The 25800-nt window shown below is 37.5% G+C and overlaps 1 protein-coding gene and 1 long non-coding RNA gene across 6 annotated transcripts; one reads left to right on the top strand and one right to left on the bottom strand.

The window, feature by feature from the left end:
• Positions 1–283: 283 nt before the first annotated feature.
• LOC306858332 lies at positions 284–10673 on the top strand. The gene is made up of 4 exons (XR_013783205.1): positions 284–533; positions 7482–7615; positions 7678–7926; positions 9449–10673. It is a non-coding gene; the product is annotated as an uncharacterized lncRNA (long non-coding RNA).
• A 3454-nt stretch (positions 10674–14127) lies between these two features.
• Positions 14128–25339, bottom strand: LOC306858843 (vascular endothelial growth factor A-A-like). Of its 5 annotated transcripts, none has more exons than XM_079399605.1 (8): positions 24566–25339; positions 23281–23323; positions 22551–22747; positions 22205–22281; positions 21752–21784; positions 18715–18780; positions 16473–16619; positions 14128–15576 (listed from the first exon to the last, which is right to left on the bottom strand). In XM_079399605.1, exons 1-8 carry the CDS (start codon positions 24731–24733, stop codon positions 15555–15557), a joined length of 753 nt encoding a protein of 250 aa, XP_079255731.1. In that variant the 5' UTR covers positions 24734–25339; the 3' UTR covers positions 14128–15554. The 5 variants fall into 5 exon arrangements, 3 of the variants coding, with proteins under 3 accessions (XP_079255731.1, XP_079255729.1, XP_079255730.1); XR_013783237.1 differs by having other exon boundaries at positions 14129–15576; positions 16473–16616; positions 16726–18780; positions 24566–25331; XR_013783238.1 differs by having other exon boundaries at positions 14129–15576; positions 16737–18780; positions 24566–25331.
• Positions 25340–25800: the final 461 nt, after the last annotated feature.

Below are 25800 nucleotides of genomic sequence, written 5' to 3'. Positions count from 1 at the left end.
CTTATGCCTCCCTTTTTACTTGTAGTTGTAATATGTGCTTCGATCGTCTTCTGCTGCAGTGTGACAGTAACCTCAGTGACATCTATACACATTCCCTCTTTCTCCTTCCCCCTATTTCTGTCCTTCTCTGTTACTCTTTCACCCTCTTCTCTCTCAGAGCATTTGGTATGACATATGAGTCAGGCCACTTTTACCCGAAACACACACACGCGCACACACGCGCACACACACACACACAATGACACTGTGATGGTCTGCCAGAGGTTATAACTCACCTCCGTGTTGTTCGGCCATCCCACGTCCTCCTAGCCAAACACCCAGCAGTGGTGGTCAGGCCATCCGGACCCCGGAGGAGGGGGTTGAGGTCCATGGAGAGGCCTCTCATAGCAGGCATGACTGAAGCATCTGCAGGGTCACGTTACAGCCAGGAACTCTCTGCCCCCTGCATAGCCCTGTCATTTTTCCATCTCTGAGGCCCACGGTGATGACATCGTCCCTAAGCGCCGCACACAAAAGGGTCACAGGTCCGTAAGGTGAGAGGACGCTAGTAAAGGGATATTGCAAATGAAAGAGAAAGTTTTTCGTAGAGAGAGTGTTTCTTTTGTGTGTCAGAGCAAGCGACAGCAGGTGCAAATAACACACACACACTCATTCGCTCACTTGCATTGTAAACAATTTTGTCAGGTTGCGTTGCTTGCAGGACAAACGTCTTTACAATGTTGCATTTAGATTGCATTTAAGTTGTTTTAAACAAACCGAAGCAAGAAACAATGAGAAGTTGATTTGAAGATGTTTTTTAAACTGAGGCTCTTCTTATAAAAAAAACACCGTAAAAATAGAAATATTGTGACATATTATTACAATTTAAAATAACTGTTTTCTATTTGTATTAAAATGTATTTTATTCCTGTGATGCAAAGCTGAATTTTGAGCATCATTATCCAGTCTTCAGTGTCACACGATCCTTCAGAAATCACTCTAATTTGCTGCTCATTTATTAATAGTTATATAATAAATGCAAATTAATTTGATGCAACCACAATAAAACTTAGTGAAAACATTTTGTTCAGGCTTTAAAAACCAAAAAGTTTTCAAAATTGCTTATCAGGCTCTGTTCTCGGAAAACCAATGCTAAATTATAATAATATACTGCAACATAGCCATACAATGCTGCATATGATGCATGATAGCAAAATAAACAAGCTTATCAGCTTTAAACAGGGAGGAGAAAATGCTTACCATATCTGTGTTATTGATGTCAAAGGTTGTGCATCTAATCAAACTCATTGTTTGGGCTCAATGTCAGTTTGGTATAAGCTAGTCAAACTAGCCAGATTCGATCCTGGACAGGCTGTGTGACTTGCCATCATCCTCAAAGAAAATGAGGAAAACTACACCAGGTAGACAGAAATAAGCCAAAAATGATATTAAATATGGATTCAGTTGCAGCAAGAATAAAAATGTAATGGCCACAATGTGTTTTGTGCTGCAAATCATTTCCATAAAACCATCAAAACTCAAAGAAACATTAGTAAAACCAAAAACTCTGAAGATAAGCCTGCATATGTTGAGTTTTTCCGAAAAAAAAAACTCTCGCAAAACTATACTTTTGCATAATAAAAAAATTTTTTGGGTCCCCTCATAAAATCTGGATTCTGAAACAAAACTATTTGCTAATTGGGAAGCACTGCTGTAAGATGCATTTTGGCAATGACCAGAAAAACTATATTATATTATATTATATTCCATGGTCTGTCTGAATACTTGATTCTGATTGGCTGGCTGGTATGCAGTGAAACTGTTTAATGCACAGGTAGTTCCAAGTCAGTTTAATCACCGTTCCATGCACTGCTTTAATTGATGCACACTAACCAACATGCATCACTCGCTCACACACACACACACACACACACACACACACATGGAGAGAGAGAGAGAGAGAGATTGTAGATTGCGCTGCACACACACTTGAACTTGTTGTCAACGCTTCCCCGCGATTTTTATTAATAAAATTAAAAAAGATACTAGATCACTACATTATATTCTCCAGCCACGAGGTGATAAAATCGCAGCAAACAGGTAGGCTACACACAACTGTCATCTCTCGATCGATCAATAATTAATTGAAATACATGCTATAATTCATTCAAATAAATGTGGCCTTACCACACTATTTCATCTCTATGTCTGATTTGAAGCAGGCAGAATGCTGCAAAGAGCAATACAAGTACCTCCGCTTCGCGTCGGGCGGTTCTTTGCCTTGTGCATTAAAATCCTTTAATGCACAGCTAGCCGTTGATTATCCCTTACATTATATATTATATTATATTGAGTTTGCAAAATAGTATCTGCAAAAATATGAAAGTATAAAAAAAAAAAGTGGGGGTTAAAAAAATCTTGCTGGGAAGTGTGTGATAATCTGAGAGATTAAAAAAAACAAAATTTTATACAACCAAAATACAACATTGTGAACATGTGACAATAAACTGTTTCATCTTAAGGTGAAAATGTTACATCATTTTCACAACATAAAAACCCATAAGTGTGCTTGCTGGGAAGTGTGTGATAAAGAGCGAGACAGGAACAGTCAGTAAAAGAGTGAAGCAGTGAAGTGTTGAGGTCAGGTCACTATATGGGTCACATACTTTGAGTTGATTTATTACACTGTTGCAGTTCTGCTTTGATTCTCTTCATGCAAAGGTGAAGCAAACATCTGTACAGTGGGCACCTTCTTCTCTCTAGTGTGTACGTGTGTGTTTATACAGATATAGTTTAAGGACAAATTGTCTCTAGAAGTTACTTTTGTAAGTGCATCCATCCATTTTGAACTATTTTTAATGTGCTACATGATTACAGAAACAAAGCAAAGGCTAATGAGATCTGTGTGAGTTCAGCCTCTCTGTGTGTCTCCACTTGGAAAAAATCAGATACTCTGCTCTCTCAGCACAGATGATCGCATACCGGCCCGTTTCAAAGTGTCCAGATACAACCTGAACCCTGGCCGACCACCAAAAACGCTTTATAACCTTTATAAACATACATACACACACACTGACGCAGATTAAAGCCTGTCAGTCAGACCTCCAGCCACCGGGGCACAAATGTTTGTAGTTGCGGTATGACTCCAGAGACATGCACACAATGCGTCTGACTGGCCGATCTTTCTCGTTGTTTCTAACGCACACACACTGGTCCGTTTCAGTTGAGACATTTGATATTTCGAGATGTGATGTCTATATTGTTTAACTGACATGACCTCAAAATTCGAATTCTGTCATCACATTGTTATGCACTCGCTTCTTGTTGTAGTGACAAAATCGGGAGTACCAGAACATCCAGGATGCAGTATCGTAAATATTAAACGTCCAAAAGGGTGTTTTCGCAGAGATGCCATAGAACCATTCTTGGTTCTTCATAGAAGCTCTCAGTGAACCAAACTTAAAAGAACAATTTTTTTTCTTAGCGTGAAGAACATTTTCAAAATCCAAAGAACACAATAAAGAATCTTTTGTGGAATGGAAAAGTTCCATGGATGAAACAGTCACCCAAAAATGAAAATTTGCTAACATTTACTCACCCTCAGGCCATCCAAGATGAGTTTGTTACTTCATCAGAACAGATTTGGAGAAATTTGGCATTACATTACTTACCAATGGATCATCTGCAGTGAATGGGTGCCGTCAGAATGAGTCCAAACAGCACCACTCCAGTCCACCAATTAACATCTTGTGAAGGGAAAAGCTGCATGATTGTAACAAACAAATCCATCAGGGATTTTTTCTTTTTTTTTACATTAAACCATAGCTTCTGGCCAAAATTAAACCATAGCTTCAAAGTCCATAATCCATGATGCTTCAATAAAGAACATTTAGATTCAAGAGTGTAACGATCCCTGCAAGACAAAAAAGGTACCATTAAGTTTTCCTTCCTGCATTTCTTGCTCACTGACGAATATCAACAAACTCATTTATTCATGAAAACATGTAGCAAATACTATTGTAAAGTCCATTTGGGGTCAAAAGTAAACTCAGTAGAACATAGACCTGAACTCATAGTTTTAAAACCTTTAAATGCACTTTTTTTTTTTTTTTAAATTCAAAAATAGACAGATTGCTTCTGTTGTTTTAATATACAGCTAGTTATAAATACTATAACCAAGCCCCATCCACACCTAATCAGTGTTATTTTAGTATCATTGAGATACTATTATAGTTGATATTAATATTTGGAAAGTTTTTACTTTTATATTTTCCATTTTAATTTTAATTTAAGTTTCAATAATTTTGTCAATTTTGTTGTGTTGTGCTGTTTAAATGTCTGTATAGTTTTTATTATATATTTATATATACGTATATGTATATATATATATATATCTATACACACACACACACACACACACACATATACATACAAGTCCATCGTTTTATATATATATTGTTTTTATAAACGAGGATGTGCCTTTTAAAGGTTTTAGGAGGTTTAGCTCAATATTGGGTACACATTTGTCCATGAAGTATGGTTAATTAGGTACACAAACACATACACACTACAAAGCTCCTTTATGAGGCATCACACTGTATATGGTGTGCTGTAAACATTCATACAGCTCTGTGTAGGAGTATTGTGTATGTCTGATTTCACTGAGTATACATTAACATTCGACACACTTTATTTCAGCTGGCCATTCACTAAACACATCAACACATTTCCCTCTGCATATGGCTGAACAATATGTAAATCAAAAAAGTGTATTGCAGATGGTCTCTAAAAACGATTTAGTGTATCTCAGCGACCACCCAAGTACACATGCCTGTCTGCATAAGATCATGTGTTTACACCTGCGACTTCAGTCTCGGTTGGGAAGCAGTTGTGTCTCTTCAGATAAGCTCTGATAAGCTGTATCGTTCAATGTTGATTTCATGGAAACCCGTAGTACCCATAAAAATCGGAATCACGCTACCTCAATGCTTGTAAATATTTCTGATGCTGACACAAAACAGCTGGCTACTTTGTTTCAGGAAAACATGTCACGACAGACTCTGGCTTGCTCGTTTGGTAAAAAAAAGCAAAAAGAAATCAATGTGAAAAAGTGAACGCCGATTAAGGGCTAATCTATGTAATTAATAAAATATTATAAGCAATATGGTGCAAATAAATAAATAAATAATATATATTATTTAAAGTTTACATTTATACATCATGGTACACTGATAAAATATTTTATAAAATATAAAATTCTCAGATTCATCCAGATGCATTACAGTAATGAAAGAATTAAAATGATGTCACAATGGGAAAATTATTTTTCATACTTCAGTTGGAGTCAAACATGTACATAGATTCTTCCAGATGCAAAGGAAAAAAAAAGAACGTCTAATGGCTTGAATATGGATCTCATTACAACTAAAAAACTAAGATACTTCTGCTTACGTACACAAATAATCACACGCATGCACATAAAAATAACGAGAGCCCTTTATTTATCATTAAAGCGCTTTCAATCATCTTTAATGTGGGAACACCCAAACACACAGAAACACTGGGATCAGCTCAGCCCTCGGAAGAGACACTTATCACATGTCAATGATTTTAACAGCCCGGAATGAAGGATTAGATGGAATATGTGTGGAATGCCTTAAACTGGTCTCATAGCAACACTACAGACTAATCACTCACTAACACCCCATCACACACGAGAGGGAAATGAGACAATATGCCAGACAATAGCATGTGCTAAAGAGTGCCGTCAGCACACACGCGATATTACACACTGTCACTCAATAAACTCAGGCCTAACACTGATCCAAAAACGGACAGAACTCAAAAAGACTATGAGGAGAGAGCGAGATGCTTTTTTTTATTATAACAAATGCATATTTCTTCTTTTTCTCTATTTTTACCCTCTAAGTGATATTGCAGTCAAATAGTTCATTATGAGTCACACAATAAGGGTTTTCAGACCGCACTTAATATGCTTTAAAGAGTTAAAGCCACTTTTAATTATCTTTAAGGTTGGTTAGAACTTTTTTTCCGTTAACATTTTATGGCGAGTTGTTTAATAACAGACAACCAATAGTGAACTCAGTGCTTATCTAATTAAATATTCATCACACTGTGCAATTGCACAGACTTTCACACACTTTTAATTTCAGCATCCAAGAGGAAAAAGTAAACAGTGGCTGCCCAGCTAACAGGTTTTTATCTAATGATTTTTGATGTTACTGCTTAGCTTCAGATGGTTCAGAGAACAATCAAAAGTAACATTCCCATGTTTGCAAATGTATAAACTGAAATATTCAAGGAAATATTTTTATATGTTAATGTTAAGGAAATGTTCTTGTTAGCTGGGTAGAGTGATGAAAATAAAATTTTTGTAGCATATTTCAGAAAAATTGAGAAAAACCACAGCAGATGTATGTGAAATACTCCAATCAATTAGATTAAGTATATATGCAAATGAGAGTATTAACCCAAGGTTTACAAATGCACAGAGTGAAATCTGGAAACTGCCAAGGATGAACTAACTCAAAGTATGAAAGTGTGGAATATAAAATAACCCAAGGCTTCATGACACTGAGTTTACAATTTCAAGTGAGAAAAGCCCAGCAAAGACTTGAATATACATTGTAAACTCAAGAGTCACAGAGATCCAACAAGTATAAAGTTGGACGCAAGAGAGCCTAAGGAAACCCCGAGTGTTTATTTCAATGCAAATGAGAGAATTTGTCTCTGTGTGTTTGTGTGTGTGTGTGTGTGTGGACGACTGTGTGTTTAGTCTTGCAGAAGTTGATTGAGTGTGCGCTGGTTGTTTATACCAATTCCAAAATGTGTGATCTAAGAAAAGCTACTTGTTTATCTTTGGTGTTAGAAAGACATGAAAGGAGAGAGAGGTTCAGAGGACAGATGCAGGCAAAATAAGCACGACTTAACGCTTAAACCGACACAGAGAGATGATCAGTCTTGGGCTTCTCTCCACACTGGAGTCATTTCACAGATATGTTCCATGCCTACTTACATCACATTTGACCAAAATTACCTCTCAAAAGCATGGCATCAGCTTAATGCATAACAATTATCTTCTTAAACGAAATTGGTAGGTCTGAGGAGAAAAACTAACCCATTGCATCGAAACCCGGGTTTAAAAGACGGGTTTATCCAGGGTAAAGATACAGGCCACCAGAGCACCATACAGACTTTATTAAATACACATGGTGATACGGATGCGCTGATTTGTTTCTATAATCATTTTCGTTTCTATAACGTGTGAATATATCCCCTATAGCATTCTAAAACAAAACCAATCAGAGCGCCTTGTTATCAATGGTTTTATTTTGATTTCTCGAGTCTGCTATTAGCTTATAGCCCGTTAGCATCGGCTGCCGCTAATCTCGCTTAGATTGCTAATACTCTATTCACACACATTACCATTGTTTCACTGTTACTTGCTTAAATGGCGGATTTGTGTCTACCTTTGAGTGCAGGTGAGGAAACATTCGAGCTGCATTCGGTGCAGCTGGAGCTGGAGGCCGTGGAGAAGCAGATCCGCGACCTGGTGGAGAAGCAGGCCCAGCTGAGAGAGCGGAGAGCCTCCCGGGCTGACGCTCACAAGTCCGGGGTAAGTATACAGCACGCTGCTAACACTCCCACCACCTCTACTCCATGTGTTTCTCTGCACAGACCCTGTGCACCCAGGATGCGATCTTCCCAGATGTCCTTCACTCCGGCGCCAGGACACCATGGACCCTGGGTGCATCAGCAGCGGAAGACGTGAGCCAGGCCCCGGGACGACGACCTCTCCCCCTCCGCTGCCTCCAGTCTTCGAGATCTCCACCCGGAACCGCTTCGCTCCCCTCCGCGAGACGGAACGTGGCGCTGTGATTGTCGGAGACTCCATCATCCGGCACGTCCGTTCTACTTTAGCTGAAGGTTATTAAGCCTCTTATTAAGAAACCACAACTAGATTCTAATGAACTGACAAATTACAGACCCATTTCAAATCTTCCGTTTATGTCTAAAATTTTAGAAAAAGTTATGTCTGTTCAATTGTGCTCCTTCTTGCAAAAAAATTATCTCTATGAAGAATTTCAGTCAGGTTTCAGGCCTCACCATAGTACAGAAACTGCACTTGTTAAAATTACAAATTACTTGCTTCTTGCTTCAGACCAAGGCTGCATCTCATTGCTAGCATTACTTGATCTTAGTGCTGCGTTCGACACTAGAGACCATGACATACTCATAGATCGATTACAAAACTATACTGGTATTCAAGGGCAGGCTTTAAGATGGTTTAGATCTTACCTTTCCGATCGCTACCACTTTGTTAATTTAAATGGGGAGTCATCTCAATTATCACCAGTAAAGTATGGAGTACCACAAGGATCTGTCCTAGGTCCTCTGCTATTTTCAATATACATGTTGCCTCTTGGTAATATTATTAGAAAATACGGGATTAGTTTTCATTGTTATGCTGATGATACTCAACTATATATCTCAACAAGACCAGATTAAACTTCTAAACTAAGCTAATAGATTGTGTAAAAAAATATAAACGATTGGATGACCAATAATTTCCTCCTATTAAATTCAGATAAGACAGAGATATTACTTATTGGATCAAAAAACAGTACACAGAATCTCTTGGATTACAATTTACAACTAGACGGATGTACTGTCACGCCCTCTAAAGTCAAAAATATGGGTGTCATATTAGACAGCAACTTGTCCTTTGAAAATCATATTTCCCATGTTACAAAAACAGCATTCTTCCATCTTAGAAACATTGCCAAGCTTCGAAACATGCTACCTGTTTCTGATGCAGAAAAGCTAGTTCATGCATTCATGACCTCTAGACTGGACTATTGTAATGCACTGCTAGCTGGTTGTCCTGCATCTTCAATAAACAAGCTACAGATAGTCCAAAATGCAGCGGCTAGAGTTCTTACCAGGCCAAGAAAATATGATCATATTACCCCGATTTTACAGTCTCTGCACTTGCTACCTATTAAGTTCTGAATCATTTACAAAATATTATTACTTGCCTATAAGGCCCTAAATGGTTTAGCTCCTGCGTACCTAACTTGTCTTCTACCACGCTACAATCCAACCCGCTCCCTAAGGTCACAAAACTCTGGACTTTTGGTAGTACCTAGGATGGCAAAGTGCACTAAAGGAGGTAGAACTTTTTCACATTTGGCTCCCAAACTCTGGAATAGCCTTCCTGATAACGTTTAGGGTTCAGACACACTCTGTCTGTTTAAATCTAGATTAAAGACTCATCTCTTTAGCCAAGCATTCACATAATGCATTTTATAATCTTGTACTGCAGTTATATCTGATCAAATGTACATTATTATTTTTCTTTAGCTTGGGTTGAACAAATCAGTTTTGCTTAGATGGAACAGCAGCTATGCTAATTATGTCTCTATTTGTTTCTCTGTTTCTGTCACAGGATTAACATCCCGTGGTAACTAGGAATTACAGAAGCTTCAGTCTGGATCCAATCCTTAAATGATCTGAGATGACCGAACACCTGCCAACCCCTCAGAGGACCTCAGAGGATGCCAACGCTCAGACAACATACAGAATTACCCAATTTTGCCATAAATTAAATATATTAAGGTTCTGCAATATATAAATATATTGTGGAAACTTAATTTCCTGTAGAGCTGCTTTGCAACAATTTGTATCATAAAAAGCACTATACAACTAAACTTGAACTTGAACTTAAAGTGTGGATTGAAAAACGTTACGGTGTGACTCATTGTTTGACTCATTCTGTGATTCATTTATGTAAGCATTGATATTTTTTTTGCAGTGGTTTTTGCCCCCAGAAGTGCTTTTTAATGCGGTATAAGCGAATTTAAACTGGATTCAAAATTGTGGGAAACAATGCATCACCCGTTGGAATGTTAAAATAAATAAAAACTGTATTAAATTTGTATTTCCATGCACCAGCAGAAAACAAGAGCTGCATGGATGTGAGGTTTATATAGCGGCTGCAATAATCTCTGCAAAGCTGTTTCTAAACATGCTGTAAATCTCTGAATGGGGTAAAAGAAAATTTGGCTCTGAAAAAAAATACTGTTAATAAATAAAATAAATTATTAACATTAGCATCTGGTTTTTAAATAACTTCTAATAAACTTTTGACTATTTTCAGACAACATTATGTACTCTGTTATGGAATAATTTTTTTTAAATAACATTTGAATCAATTTAATAATACATTTATAACCTAAACAATTATGGTTAATAATTGTAAAATGAATGGGGGTTGTGAAAAATCACTTATAAAATCACTTGGCTCTAAGACGGTAAATGCAAAACTAATCTGACAGATCTGACACTTCCAAAGGCACTCAAACCATAATTACACAAGGCTAATAGAATCAGATTATATTGAATGTTATAGATAGCAGATTCACTATCATCATCACATTTGTCATTTTAAATATCTGTGATATTTTGGGCACTTTTAGTGGTGTTTTTTTTTTTTTTGCCTCGAGCCCTGGTTAATTTCTGACTGGTCTTTGCATGATTTAAAGATAAAACTCTTGCAGATGCATTAAATTGCAAAACAAAGATTTATCTTTCTTCTACTGCTCAAACGTGACTCTACTTCAGGAAATTAATCATGTTACAATCCTTGTAATAAAACCACTTTGATTCCTGTTCGATTGTGGGAAACTTTTGTTTTGTGTTTGATACAATGTAATAGTGTTTTGTTAGAAGGATCAAAGCTCATTTCTCATGGAAGGGATCCAAGTTCAAATTCAATGCGTCATCATGCCTTTTTATAAACCTTATATAATCTGTTAGCAAACTTAAGTGAATTAGACGCAGGCTGACAGAAAACCATCCAAAACATGTGCATTTGACTCTGAACTATGAAAGCATTTGTCTTTAAAGTAAACATTTAATCCACAAAGCTTTCCATCATAAAGGCTGACAAGGAAATTTCAAACTGATCATTTAATCCTGCTCTTGAATCATTTTCCTAGAAGATATTTCCTTTCTCTAAAAACGACGCCAGGAAATGTCAAATATAGCCATGTTTTATGGGATTGATGACTTAATGGTGGTTGGTAGTATGTGTGAGTGAACACGCACCTAACCTGATGCTCTCACACACACACACACAGGTGTGAGACGTGGACAGATGAGTAATGATGCCATTGGACGGTTGTATATTCCTGACAGAGTGCACGTCTCTACTGTAGGGTGTGGACTGCTTCTCATTTTAAAGTCACAGACCTGGGTCACGCCACACTGTTGGAAACGAGGGTAAATTCCAGTTTATTTTCAGCGACATGACAATTACACAGCATGGCACCAATTTATGACCACTTGCTATACAATAAAATCAATCTCAACAACTGTAAGACTCTCTGATCTGAATGTCCAAATGTATCTCAAACCAAATTCTCAGCTCATTCTCTGTAATTTGTGCATGGTAGATGCATTTATGCACATGTATGCATTCCACAGACGCGTGTATCCTAAATAAGTGGTTTGAAAAGTAACTGCAAAAATGATTTCAACCCTGCCACAGTAAGTTTAGAGTTCATATCATTTGAACTGACAGCTGATTGGTTATGGCAGAAAAGCACAGTTTTTATATGGCAGTTAAGTGCAATTACATTAAAATGGTATTATTTTATTAATTAAACTTCTCTTGATCCACATTTATGCTTTCTACATTATTTCACGGTTCAATGTTTTAATAAGTGGGGGAAAAATGGCAGGGAACCAACAGTTAGCTAACAAAACTAGTTATACTACACATAATTTAGTCAAAACTGCACATATTGTTTCTATAAAAGAGATGAATCAGTAAGAGAAGGTCAGTATAAGGGCATTTATTCTTTACAAAATGTGAGAAATGTACTTTTGGAGTCATGTGATCTCAGAAGCAGCAGAATAAGGCTGAATAGAAAGTGAAGGCAAAACTAATTCTGCATAGGCTATTCTCATCAAGTACATAAACGGTGCACAATATTTTAATTTAGGTGTAATCTGACACTAATTTAACCCCCAAAATAAACAGTAACGAAATGAGGACATGCAAATTGGCTCAGTATTTTTTATATACAATATATATATTTTTTATATATAATATACAATAAAATCTTACATTTATTATACAATGGCTCATGAAACTCTCATTTGTTAATGCATTACCTAAAATGAACTATCAATAAGCAGTATTTTATAAAGCATTTATTAATGTTTGTTAACGTTACTTCGCAGTTGCATTAACTGTTTAGATACTTTGGTAACACTTAAGGGATCAATTCTCACTATTAACTAGTTGCTTATTAGCATGCATATTACTAGCATATTGGCAGTTTATTAGTACTTATAAAGCACATATTCTGCATGACCATATTCTACATCTCCTTAACTTAACAACTATACCTTACTGACTATTAATAAGCAATGAATTAGGGGTTTATTGAGTTAAAAATCATATGCTTGTTAATACCGAGAATTGTCCCTTAAAATAAAGTGTGATCAAATGTTCCATAAATAATGAATAATTATGTTAAAATTAAATTACAGAGATAACTTCAAACGAATGTTCTGTTAATGTTACTACCTTACTATTTATAAGCAGTGATTAGGAGTTTAATGAGGCAAGAATCTTAGTTTGTAGTTAGTTAGTTAATAGCAATAATTGGGTCTTAAAATATGTGACCCATACTTCTGATTTTAATATTTTAACATATACTAATATATATACTGTATATATATTAGTATATGTTAAAATTCATAAATCAATGCCATAGAAGTACTATCCATTCTTATTTCATGTTAACTAATGTAGTTAACCGATGTTAAAAATTGAAACCTGATTGTGAAGTGTTACCAAATAACATGACTAATAAGTGCAGTATCCAGTTCATTATATCAGTAACAAATCGTGGGTATGGTAACCTTTACTGAGAATGAACCTCCTCTTTTCTGATTGGATGAAATGCATGAAAACAAATCTGAGATTTAAACCTGCAACCTCCCGGTTCATGCCATTTAACACTAAGTTTAACTGATTGGGTAAAGTTCACTGGTAGATCCAACTAAAATGACAGTTTACACGGGAGACGTGAACCTGCCACCCCAAAATTCCTCCTCTAATCACAGCTTAAGTCACTTACAACATTCTTGGGGTATTTAAGCGGCCGAGGGGCCTGTGCAGGTGGCGGGGCGGGGGGGCGCAGCAAGAGGATTATCTTATATTTCATAGGTAGTGTAAAGCTGCTGCTCTTAAGTGCTTCACGTGGTCATATTATGTCAAACATATAATCTAGTATGACCAGAGCGCCGCTTAGGTTAAAATCAGCTGTTTCAAAACAAACACTGCAAACTGTTCCACAACCCGCTCTTAAACCTAAGCCTCATTAACACTGATGGCTGCCGTTCTGATGATCACATGGACCTGTCGGCTCAGGTTTAGCGAGACGGATGGGAAATTTCTGGAATGGTAATGGTTAGTTGAACATTTGTATGTTTTATAGAGTTTAACAAACCAAAACATTCCTACATAATGTTCTCCGAGACTGAACTGAACCACGTGAAGGACACATTCTGGACAAAAAGTGGAATCTGTAAGTGATGCAACTCTTGGCAACATCTAAAACAGCTAATAGAATAATGAAGTATTGTCTTCAGGTCAAACAGTGATATGCATTTCTTGACTGAAGTGTTGTGAAGTTTAGAAATTATTCAGAGAACGCAAGCAATTCTGTTCCTGCCAAAATGGAATGAACTTCTTTCTCTAACACACTCATTAAATTTCAGTGTGACGCTGCCGGCCAGCTCTGGAATCTCCGCTTCCTTACGCCGCTGTTATATATTGTTTCTGTTATTTTGTGTTTTGGTGGCAAAAATAAAGTTTTCTCCTGCTCTACTCTGCATCTGAGTCCTTCATCACTCATGCCGTGACAGAATCTACTCAATGTGACTGGACTACAAGAAATAAGGTCAAATATGCTCCATAATGCTTCTGGAGTCATGAGTTAACTCCACACTGGCTGATAACGCCAAAAGGAACCTAAACACTGAATTCTATATTGCAATTAATTAATACTAACCAGATAAACAGGTGTTTTCATGAAATCATAGCACATCAAGAGTTTTCAAACGAAATTTTATAAAAAAAAGCAATATAATTTGAAAATAAATATGCTGTACTACATTACACAGACACAAAAAAGATGTTAATATTCAACATATTTACATAGAGTAAATAAATAAATGTAAAACTCCAATCAAATCAGACCACATCTGAGCACACGGTTTCAGCTTGTTAGATCTTATTATAGTAGAAGTAAATGGTGACGTGGGTTTGGCCTATATTTACATTTGGCTGCTATATTTGTTATTCAATACGTATGTCACACTGACATCAAGACGCCAAAACATACTCACACATGCACGTGCACAAACATATGCACACGAAATCACATTTACACGGTTTGTTTGTTAGAGATCACACGGCACACACACATCTGCAGCAAGGCGGCAAAGTCAAGGAAGTTGGCAACACGACTCACTGATCAGTATTAGGAATGTTTCTGTTCATCTACGGAAAATAAAACAGGATGAAAAGCTTTTTTCCCCTCCAGACAGCCGTGGAGGTTTGCAGACAATAAATGGTGAGAAGATCCATCTTAACATAACACTGCACATAAATAGGTCAAATTAAATACAAAGAGACAGAATACTGAAAAAATCATAAATTACTGAATCGTTTAGGGGAATAGATTTGGACTAAAATGCCAAAACTAGCTGAACGACAACGAAAAACCTAGCACGAATCGTCATCTTAAATCCCCAGTAGCGTGGAAGCATGGAGTCTAAACACACGAGCTACACAAAGTGGTTTCCAAACATGTCAAAGAATGAATATCCCTTTAAGGAGTGAATATGACCAAAATCCTCTTGTGTTTGCCTCGTCAAGGTCAGAGCTCTGTTGCAAACATTTACCACAGCGACCAGCAGGTTTCCATGGCATGACATTCCAACGACAGAATCAGTTCAGCCCAATCATTTGTCCGTCTCTAAAAACACACGCATTGTTCTCAGTGTTCGCGCACTGGGAGGAATGATTCCACAGCGTGTAGTGGACGCAGACGCACCGTTGCAGTCCTCCAAACTTTCCGTTTGCGCTTTAGATTCACATGAAAAACTGCACAGCAGACCCAAATCCAGTGATGTGTTTCGTTGAGTGATTTTGAGTACGACTTTAAGCACACCAGCCAAGATAAGAAACATTTACGCAGGTCTTTTCCGAAGACCCTTTAGCAGCAATTCAAATCCTGTGCTTTCAGTCTCTCGCTTCGCTTAACGCGCACACATGAAAATCATGAAAATATACAGAGAGAACATTTCATTGACTATTAACGCCCCACCTCCCCCGAACCCCTTCACTTCATTCGCTCAATATCTCCGGGACGGAAAAATGAGAGCAGAGTTCAAAGCTGAACGTTCAAAGTGCTGTGAATTATTGTGAAATATTCCTTCATGTCAGAGTCCATTCTCAAGTTCGGTTCAGTTCACCTCCTTGGTTTGTCACATCTGGGAAAGCAAGTGGAAAAATCATACATGAAATCTCTAGAACATCTAAATTATTTACTCTAGACAGGAAGATTTAACCTGTCAAAAAGGTTATCTTTTATAGTTTCGGAAGAGATGCATCAATGTCTTAAACTGTAGTCAGATTTAAACAACTCTTTCCACTCTTTTCCACACATAACTAAATTTAGGAAAAATAAAACAAAGCTGACATTTAAATAAGCGGCAGCTGTTTGTATGGAAAAGGGCAGCATGAACATTCTACCAAACATCTCCATTTGTGACCCTGGACCACAAAACCAGTCATAAAGGTCTTTTTTTTTATTGAGATTTATTTATCATCTGAAAGCTGAACAAATAAGCTTTCCATTAATGTATGGTTAGGATAGGACAATATTTGGCTGAGATATAACTACTTGAGGGTGAAAAAAAACAAAAAAAAACTCATTTATTGAGAAGATCACATTTAAATTTGTCCAAATGAAATTCTTCGCAAAGCATATTACTAATAAAAAATTAAGTTTTAATATATTTATGGTAGGAAATTTACTAAATATCTTCCTGGAACATGATATTTTCTTAATATCCTAATGATTTTTGGCATAAAAGGAAAATCAATAATTTTGACCCATACAGTGTATTGTTGGCTATTGCTACAAATATACCCCAGCGACTTAAGACTGGTTTTGTGCTCCAGGATCACATTTGTGTTCTACACAAGTAAGAATGTCATATAGGTTTGGTAGGGAAATAATGACGGGAATTCTGATTGAATTATTGCTTTAAACAAAAGAGAAACACATCTTTTGTCAAGGGATATACATTACAACACAAAAACAGGAAGGGCAGTCTTGCGCTAACGTGTAGGTAAACAAGAAAGTGTAGATTCACAAACACACCTGCAGGTCCTTTCGTTGAGTTCTAGGTGTCTAGACCTGCAGTCGGCTTCAGAGTGTTTACAGGAGCACTGACACGTCTCGGGGTCTTGAACAAACAACCTTCTTTTCCTTTCAGAACATGCAGAACAGCAAGGCTCACACTGACTACTGAAAAGAGACAGAATGAGAGAAAAGGAAAAGGATTGTGGGAGATTACAGCGGACTCGTAGTCGTGGCAATATTATTAAACATTTTCCCTCAAGCATACACACACGTAAGCAGTACATTTTTTTTGAGCCACCCTCGTCTGGTACAACCGTTTTGCCCCTTCTGAGGGTCCGAGGGGATTTGTAGAGTGTGAATAGCTGCAATTAGGCAGGATGTGGCCATGCACCTGCAAGCTCAGTTGATGCAAGAAAATAATGAAAACAACAATAATCGGTTTCAGAAAAGCACACTGGAATAAAAGTCAGAGAGAGAGAGAGTGCAGTGCATGAAAATCCAGTGATTCTGTTTATTGCTTTTTGTGGTGTTGGATCAGGATCGTCAGGACACATGTACAGTACAAAACGCTGGACTCCACAAGGAAGATTCACACATGTTAGTCAGCTGACCTTATCTGAAGCCAATATTCATCGGAGGACAGGCTTATCAAAGCCACAGTCTACATTCTACATTTAACTGTGACTTTAAATTACAACAGTGTAAAGACCCATTTACATAAAGTCTGAACGTTTTTATTTGACCTATTTTCATTGAGAGAAATAGTATTGTGTTTGGGAAACGTCACAAGTCAGATTTAAACCCACATAAGCATCTCAATGATGTTTTTAGCATTAAGTCAGTTTGCATCCAAATCTTCTCAGAGAATGTCAAAAACTCAGTGTGAATAGTTGTGGTGCAAAATAACTATTTTCATGCTCTTTGTCTAAACAAGTCTCAAATCTAATTTATTTTTTTTATACGGTATGTAAACCCAAACCCCAATACTGACCTCAAAAGCATCAGTCCCACAGGAGCAGATTGTCCCCATGTACACATTTCTTCGCCCTTTCATTCTCATTGAAACACATTTAATTTCCCAATTGCTGGGAAAAGCACCAAAGTAAACAGGCTGTTTGACTTTCATAATGCTGTGCGGCAGAGCTCACGCAGCATGACAAGACCAAATTCACAGCAATAAATAAAAAAACATCTCACTCAATCCTTCTCATATGTCAGAAAGGACACAACAAAAAAAACATTCCAAAAAACAGGAAACAGCACAAACAAGTTTGTGATTCCAACACAAATATTGCAATAGATTAGTACCATGCTGGGTGGATCGGGTGAGTTTGTATGTCGGCTATCCTCACTGCCCACCTCCTCCAATCATAGAGCTTGATTTATTGGGTCCTCCGGCACAACCTATAGAGCGCAACTGTAGGGATCCAGAAATAGAAATCCCATTCATTTTCTCAGACCTATGAGCTCAGAGGCCGTTAAGTGATTGTGCTTTTGCAATTTTTAATGTCTGAATTCCCATGAAAACCAAATTCTCGTTTACAAGGTTGCTTCTGAGACCCCTGATCGACTATTTCCATAAAGCACTGCTAATGATGAAATCCAAGGAGTTTCTATACCCGCAGTCAATGTATATATTGGATTATTCTGCGATAAACATCTCATATAAAATGAATCGTCTCGTGTAATTAATTTTACGCTTGTCAGACTTGTTAGTGTATTGTGGCTATTGTTTGGATTACATCATTCACAATGCTGCATGGGATGAATAGTTCAATCTCTCATAAAAGACTACTTTTTTCCAAAATACTTCCTTTGTTTGAATAAAAAGTTGTATTCCTGCGATTCATCTTGGTTTGGTCATAGGCTTAGAAATCTTTACCGATTTAAGTTTTTGAAACACTAAGGAAAATGAATGGGGAAAATAATTCTGACTGAAAGAGCGGGTGGTTGCGCTCTACTTGTTTGTACCGTTTTTACCAAAAACAATTTGGCCAAACTTGTTAATGTTAATAGTTTTAGCATGTGCATCAGCATTAGTGTGTCAAGCTCTGTGAAAGCATAGATCGGGGATGTGGTTTCATGGGATGGTCAGTTTTAATTAAGTGGCAGAGGAGCTGATGGATTAATGGCAATTAATAACGTCCGACAGGAATGCACTGATTACAGGAGGCATAAAATCTCCTCCCAAATTAATTTGACGACCAAAAGTGCCACACTCAGGTGCAGGGGAGAGGAGGCGAACGCAGAGGTGACGTACAAATCCCGCTTTTTTTCACGGTTTTTCTTTCTCTTTCGCTTTTGGCCTTTGCCCTTCCGGGGTTTTCTGGAAAGGGAACATGACAAACAAAGAAGAACATCGAAAAACAAAAACTGAATCGGAGAGGTTGCAAAAGATCATCCAACACAGTCAGATTGCAGTGAACGTAGTGCTAAAACGATCCAGATGGACACATCAGCAAACATGTCTCTTCTTATTCTTGTAGAAGTGCCTGACACCACAGAAAACTCCGTGAGACGTGAATTAGAAATTAAAAGCCAGCCAGGCTTTGGGGAAATTGGCCAATTCTTCAAATTCTCACACACGAAGACGTTTCAATAAATAAACAAGGCATTAAATCTTCAAAAGCTTCAGTAACGTTTGCAGAATTCCAAAACAGAGACAAACTGATTCAATTTGAGCCAAAGCTCAACATCCACTAGAGAGTTTTAACTCTCAAATATTAGAGACTTCGGTAACACTTTATTTTAAGGTGTCCTTGTTACACGTTACATGTTCTTACTATTGTAATAACAATAAACTATGCATAATTACATGCAAGTAACCCTAACCATATAGTAAGTCCATGTAGTTCATTAATATTACTCAGTACCTAAATGTATAATTACACTGTAACAAGGACACCTTAAAATAAAGTGTAACCGAGACTTCTAACGGAAACGTCAAAAGCTGTTTCATTATAATGATTAATCAGCAAATCAGCATGCAGTATTGGCAGCATACACGTCCATTTATCTTTCAGATAGCTGAGGATCCAGGAATATCACGTCAGACACGTCAGGCAGCAAGAATGTGAACTTTCCCCTATCTCACAATCACAGTACAAACCGATCCGTATATGGTTATTTGCATTAGCGGTTTACCAATATGGGTTTTTCAATGCGTGATGAAAATAAATGGATTGCAAGATGTCCAATATAGATGCAATTCAGACGTTTGAAAACTTTTACTAACTCAGGCGTCTCTTACAAACGTTATGAAGCTGGATCTGTTTAAACAGAAGAGTACTGTTGACACATCGGGCGGGTGATTATCTACGATTACATTCACTGTTTTCCGAGGTCAGATTCAATCATGTTATGAGGAATACGCTGAGGAACAGCCTCTGTGCCAAAGGGCCACTTGTTTATCAGAACCAGAAAGCATTTCAACTTTTTAACCCCCTAGAGATAACCTCTGACCCGTAACACATCAGCCACAAGATCAACACCCTCTGCAATAGCGTCAACTTCAGTAAACTTTCAAACACTTCGGCCCGCATTCTCTGGCGAGAGGGAGTCATCAGAGAGGGGGTTGACTGACCGCCACGGTATCTCTGAGGAGTGGAAACAGCCTCATAAACAAGTGTACAAAACGCTGTCTTATCGCAGGACGTAAAGACTCTTCAGAGATGACAAATCCCTCTCTTACCTCAGATCATAAAGCAGAGCTTAGAGATTAATGTGGGGTGAGGGCATTGAACTAGCGGGCGAAACTCGCACACCTGCTCACGCGGCTCTGTACACACCTGAAGGTCTGAATTTACACCTACGTAACCAACTTGCAATGACATGAAGACATCAAACAGGAAGTGAGATAGTGGTGTAAGGGTCAAAGAGTATCTCAGTTCATCAGTACACCCCAGGTTAAAAAAAAACAAAAAACACTTCCATAATGTACTTAAAGTGCTCTATTTTCGCACACTAAAAATTATTCTTTAGTACTTCTTAAGATAAACTTGAGATCAACTAAGTGTACTCAACTGTGCTATTTTGGGACACCATGAATATGAACTAAAATGTGCTTTTAACATACCATCTCCGTATTTAAAAAATGGACTAGTGTATGAAAGACGGGTTCAAATGTACTACAAGTGATTTATCTTAAGTTAGTTTATCTTCAGTAGTACTAAAGAATCATTTTTAGTATATTAAGTACAAAATTAGTGCGAGAAAATACTTTAAGTTCATTATGGAAGGGAACTTTTTTAAACCTGGGACGGCTGCATTAACAAAAACAGTAGTTCTGGTCCTTTGCTAATTATATTACATATTACATTCAAATCTGTAAGTCAGAACAATAAGATATAAAGTGAATAACTGTTTTAATTTCATGGCAGAAACAAGCGTGACTTTTCGCAATTGCAAGATTTTATCGCGCAATCCAGACATTTCGTATCTCATAATTCAGACCTTCCTTTCAGAACTGCAAGTTTATATATCGTAATTCTGAATTTGCTTCTGAAAAAGACGAAATTGCAAGAAAAAAAGTCAGAATTGTGAGTTAAAAATTCACAATTACCTTTTTTCTGTGGCGTGAAAAAGCTTCCATATATTTGCTCTATAAAGTGCTTTTTTAATCAGAGGGGAAAACCTTTCAACTAAACAGCTATTGTAGATGCAAAAAATAGTAAATATATACATTAAAATAAACAAGGCATGTTTCCACATTATTTTTCACTGAGTAAAGGATTAGAAAATATAAAACATATAGTGATAACAAGCAAATTGTCGAATCAGAGCTGAACCGTTTCACTGAAATAAATATCTTTGAAATGATCTTAATGTTCTTAGACTTGGGAAAACAAAATGAGTTTACAGAGCTTCTTTAGAAGACTTTAAAGTTTAATAATAACATATTCAAAATTGATATTGCTAGTGAAAATATAATGTATTCCTTCAATATATATCGCCCAGTCCTAGTTTTTGCATAGCTTTAGTTTGACAGTAGTGCCAGTAATGATTTTGGAGATCTAAATCACCTGTTCGCTTGGTTCAACAACAATGAAGAGCTCCACTGTTCTCTCACCATCAGATTGTATGGCTTTATGTAACATGAAAAGCATGGAGATGAAAGGATCAGAAAGAAAAGGAAAACAGGAAGGAATACACCTAACTGGAGATAAGGGTGACTGAGATAAAGAGATTAGGAAATGAGAATGAATGCATGAATGACGGAGGGAGAAACGACAAAATAGAGCGAGAGCTGAAGCATGCACACACATACAACATCACCACACTAGAACAACAGCACTTACTTTTCTCTTTTCTCCAGAATATCTTTTTTCACCCTGAAAGAGCAACAAAAAAGCGAGACATTACCTCAGTGCACACAACAAACACACTTATAATTAAAGACCTGCACACATATAAAAGAGTACAGTCCACTTACACCCCTCAGTTATTTTAATACAGCTAGAAATACAATTATAGAGCAGATAATAATAAAAGACAAAAAAAAGTGGGTGAGTTTATAAAATTATCCTTGAAGGTTTGCTAAATCTGACAGTTTTTCTTTGGGGACAATCTTTTTTTTAAGTAAAAAATCTAATTTTGTTCAAAAGTAACACTTATTTCTAAATAAAAATAAATAAAATAAGTTCTAAAAATGGAATGGGGTAAGAACAGGGTTTGTCTGTGGTAATTACGGTATTATAAGCTATAAAAAAAGGTCTCTTTGTGTGTATGCGTGTTAAAATGAGGCTTCTTACCGACACTGGCATTCACTGTGTTCTGCAAAACTCATGAAAAAGTCAACCTGATTACGGAGCGGTTTCACTCTTTTAATCTACAAAAAAAAAAAAAAAAAAGCAATGACATTAAAACAGACAAACAGGCATGCTGCATTCAACACTACCTAAAAATTGGCTACTCTTATTCAGGAGAAACCCTGTTGGCTTGGCCAAAAAGAGAAAGATAAAGGGTTTGAGTGTGGGAGACAAAGTAGAGGAGTGTAGGGTTGCCAAAAAGTAGACTTAACAAGATTCAGACGGATAGCGGAAGAAATAAAATAGAGAGAAAAAGGGAGCAACAGTCTGGAAGTTAGGGGTCTCTGACCTCCAAGGTAATGTTGTATGTGACGATAGGGGTGCATTCCATCATCTCATCGTTGCAGCACCCAGCACAGCGGGTGAGAACCACACAGGACGGTATGAAGATGTGCTCGATGTCATCAGGGTATTCCTGTTGAATTTCCACCAGCACTTCCCGAGGACGGCAGAGAGACTTGTTATACACTTCCATGAATGGCACCACTGCAAGTTCAAAGAAAAAGGGGAAATCAGTTGCCTTTTTTGCCAAAAATGTAGGCCAAGCTGCACCACTGGGAGCGAGATGGTCTTTGCTCTTCTTCAAGGCCAACACTGTTTGGAAATCTGGTAGCCCTTCTAGGAATTTGTGACTGAGATGGGTGTCCATATGAACCAGTACAGTTGTACAGCTGTACACAGTTGTGTGTCTGTTAATTGGCACGAGAAAGAAAAACGGTTCATTTTAATAAATTGTCATCTGGTTCTCTGAGTTTAGATTGAGCAATGAGAGGTTTGGTAATGCATGCTTACTCCAAATTATCCCTTGGAGGTTTGCGTATTGAGAAGTATTACAAACCACACTGGCTTGTGAGATTCTAATAAATACTACAAATTAATCCCAAATGCAGTGACAGCTTGATTAAAGGCACAGTAGTGCTTTCCTTCACCCGTCCACTAGAGGGTTCTGTACTTAGAGAATCTGTATGTGTCCAGTTTCTGGATGACACCATTGAGTGCCAGGCCCAGAAGAAACTCACCATCATATGAGCTTCTGCCTTCCTCCCTGGGTATGTAGGCACTCTGTGGTAAAAATAAAAAATAATAAAAAAAATAAAAAAGAGGAAGACATCTTAATCAGAAATTTGTAGTAAAACACTCTTCTGTTTCTGTACATATTCATTGCCAATTGTTAATCAAATGAGTCCCAACGGGTTTGACTAGTTGTTAACCACCGCATTACCACAGGTTTAGGATGATGCAACAAATTACCTAATTTCATTTCAAAGTCAAAGTTCATCATAAAACTAAATAATATTTAATTACTCTTTTTTGGCTTGTGTATATAGTTAAACATTGCATTTTTAAAACACAATGTAACTCAAGTAAACCTATCAACAACTCAAGCCTGAAACTCAGACTCAAGTTTAAAAAAAAAAACTGACATGTAAGCAGTTCACTTGAAACATGACTCCTAATGAGACTCAAGATAACAGATAAAAACAAAGTCAAATTGGGCTTTCAAATATATATATATATATATTTTATAAAAAAAAAAAAAAATTTAATTAAATGAATTGTGCAACAGGGTTTCTAACACTAACCTGTAGAATTTAGAAAACTATTAATAAAAAAGACACTTAAGACTTAGACTTGGCCTTGAAAAACCTGAGACTTGGCCTTGAAGTCTAGCCTCAAGTCAAAACTTGACTTGGGCTCTGCATTAGAGACCTGTGAGCCTTTCACTTTCTGAGATTTCACAAAAGCTCCATGTGCATTTCACAATGAAGCTTTTTCTCTCTTGTCAGAGCCTTTTACTCACTTTAACAGACCGGCTCAACTTTTTCTTGGGTTTCATATGGTTTTAGATCATGTTTGTTTGTGAATAGCTGAATATCACGTTGAAATCGTAACTTTAATGATCTCTCCAGAAGCCGGATATGTTGGTACCCGGTCCGTCTGAAGCGTTACACTGTAGCTGCGCCTTTAAAGCGTAATAATATCACTAAGGTGGCTATGATAGGGCCTTCACCAAATCGACAACAAACTTATAAACAGCTGAATGGACTCTGATTGCGTATACAGTTGAATCCCCCCGGTTGTGTCCTGTCTACAGAGTTAAATGGCTCACTGTGGGGTGGTCTGATTTGCTTGTTCAAGTGATTTTGAATAGCTTGGCAATACATGGTCAGTGACCTCGCAAGGGGAAACACAAGGACGTCCAATATAGTGGCGCAGACGCATTTCATTCGATATAACATTATTTACAATTCAAGCAAAACGTCGGGTTCGTTCTCAATACATGCGCAAGCGTTTAAAACTTACCTTGACAGCTGACAAATACAGAAGCATCACAAGAAATAACTGGAGCACGCGAACGGCAAAGTTCATGATTGAGTTTATAAGGCGAATAAATCTTTTTAAAACCCTATCCGATGATAGGCGGATTTTAGCAAACGCATTGGTAAAGGTCTCGGAAAGCAAGTTAGACATGAGTAAAGGCTTCTTCACAAGGGGTCCGATCTATAGGGGCAACAAGAATCCCATGTTGGTCCCAAAACACGCATGCGGGCACCTGAGAGGGACTGAGATGGCAAGTATGTTATAGCGTCCCTCAGCTGTTGCTGATTATTTTCAGAATATCCAGAAATATGAGAATCCAGGACGCAGGTCCTCTCACATTGTTGAGAAGTAAATCATTTTTTTCTTCCAAGGCTATTACAATCCACATCACAAAAGTAATCCCATGCTTAGCCTGCCGCCAGTCTCCAAGTGCGTTGCGTTCATTGGGAACGGGACGCAGAATGGAGCAGAAACTCACTCTCTGATCCAAATCTGAGTATTGCCGACACTGTGTGTTATTAGTGGAGCGCACAGAGAACACAAAGGCGCTGAGAAGAGAATACTAAATCCAAGTGCACTTCTAGTCCTTACGAATGAAGGTTGCTTTTAATTCCGCTTCCTGTTGGATTTGTCGTCTCGATTCTCAAGTTCTCCCTCTTGCTGTTATCAATGATCACGGACGCCGCCGGTCTCCGGTTTTAACGAACGGCTTCAGCTGTCGGTCAGTTCAACGAATGAGACTCACGCCATTGGACGAGTCGCCGCGGTAGGCGTGGCTATAGTGGTGTCAGCGTGGACTCGAGTCCATGCGCAGATCTTCACTCAGATGATAACTCAAAGAGATTCTCTGGCATCAGTTTAGGTGCTTGATATAAAAGCGCTATTATGGCTAGTATTTAGTCACTTGAGCCAACAGCTATAGTTTGCATTTGATTGGTCAGTCCCGGTATTCATTGGTCAGATATTTTTTAATAATGACTGTTGTCCATAGCGACGCTATATTAATGACCATCTCTGCTTATGTTCTAATAAAACATTTCAAGTCAAATGCAAGAGTTCAATTCTACTCTGATTTATTTTATTATTATTATTTTGTAAGTAGATGTATAGGCTACAAATCTAGACAATGCAGTGAACATACATTATCTTTTATATATTTATTTGTACGGTTGTGCAAAAAAAAGTCACAGACCACCACTGAAAAAAATGCCTTGCCA

This window comes from Barbus barbus (genome assembly GCF_936440315.1).
Source record: "Barbus barbus genome assembly, chromosome: 39".
Lineage (NCBI taxonomy): Eukaryota > Metazoa > Chordata > Actinopteri > Cypriniformes > Cyprinidae > Barbus > Barbus barbus.
The sequence above is the reverse complement of the archived record's forward strand: the minus strand, read 5'-3'. Positions and strand labels throughout refer to the sequence as shown.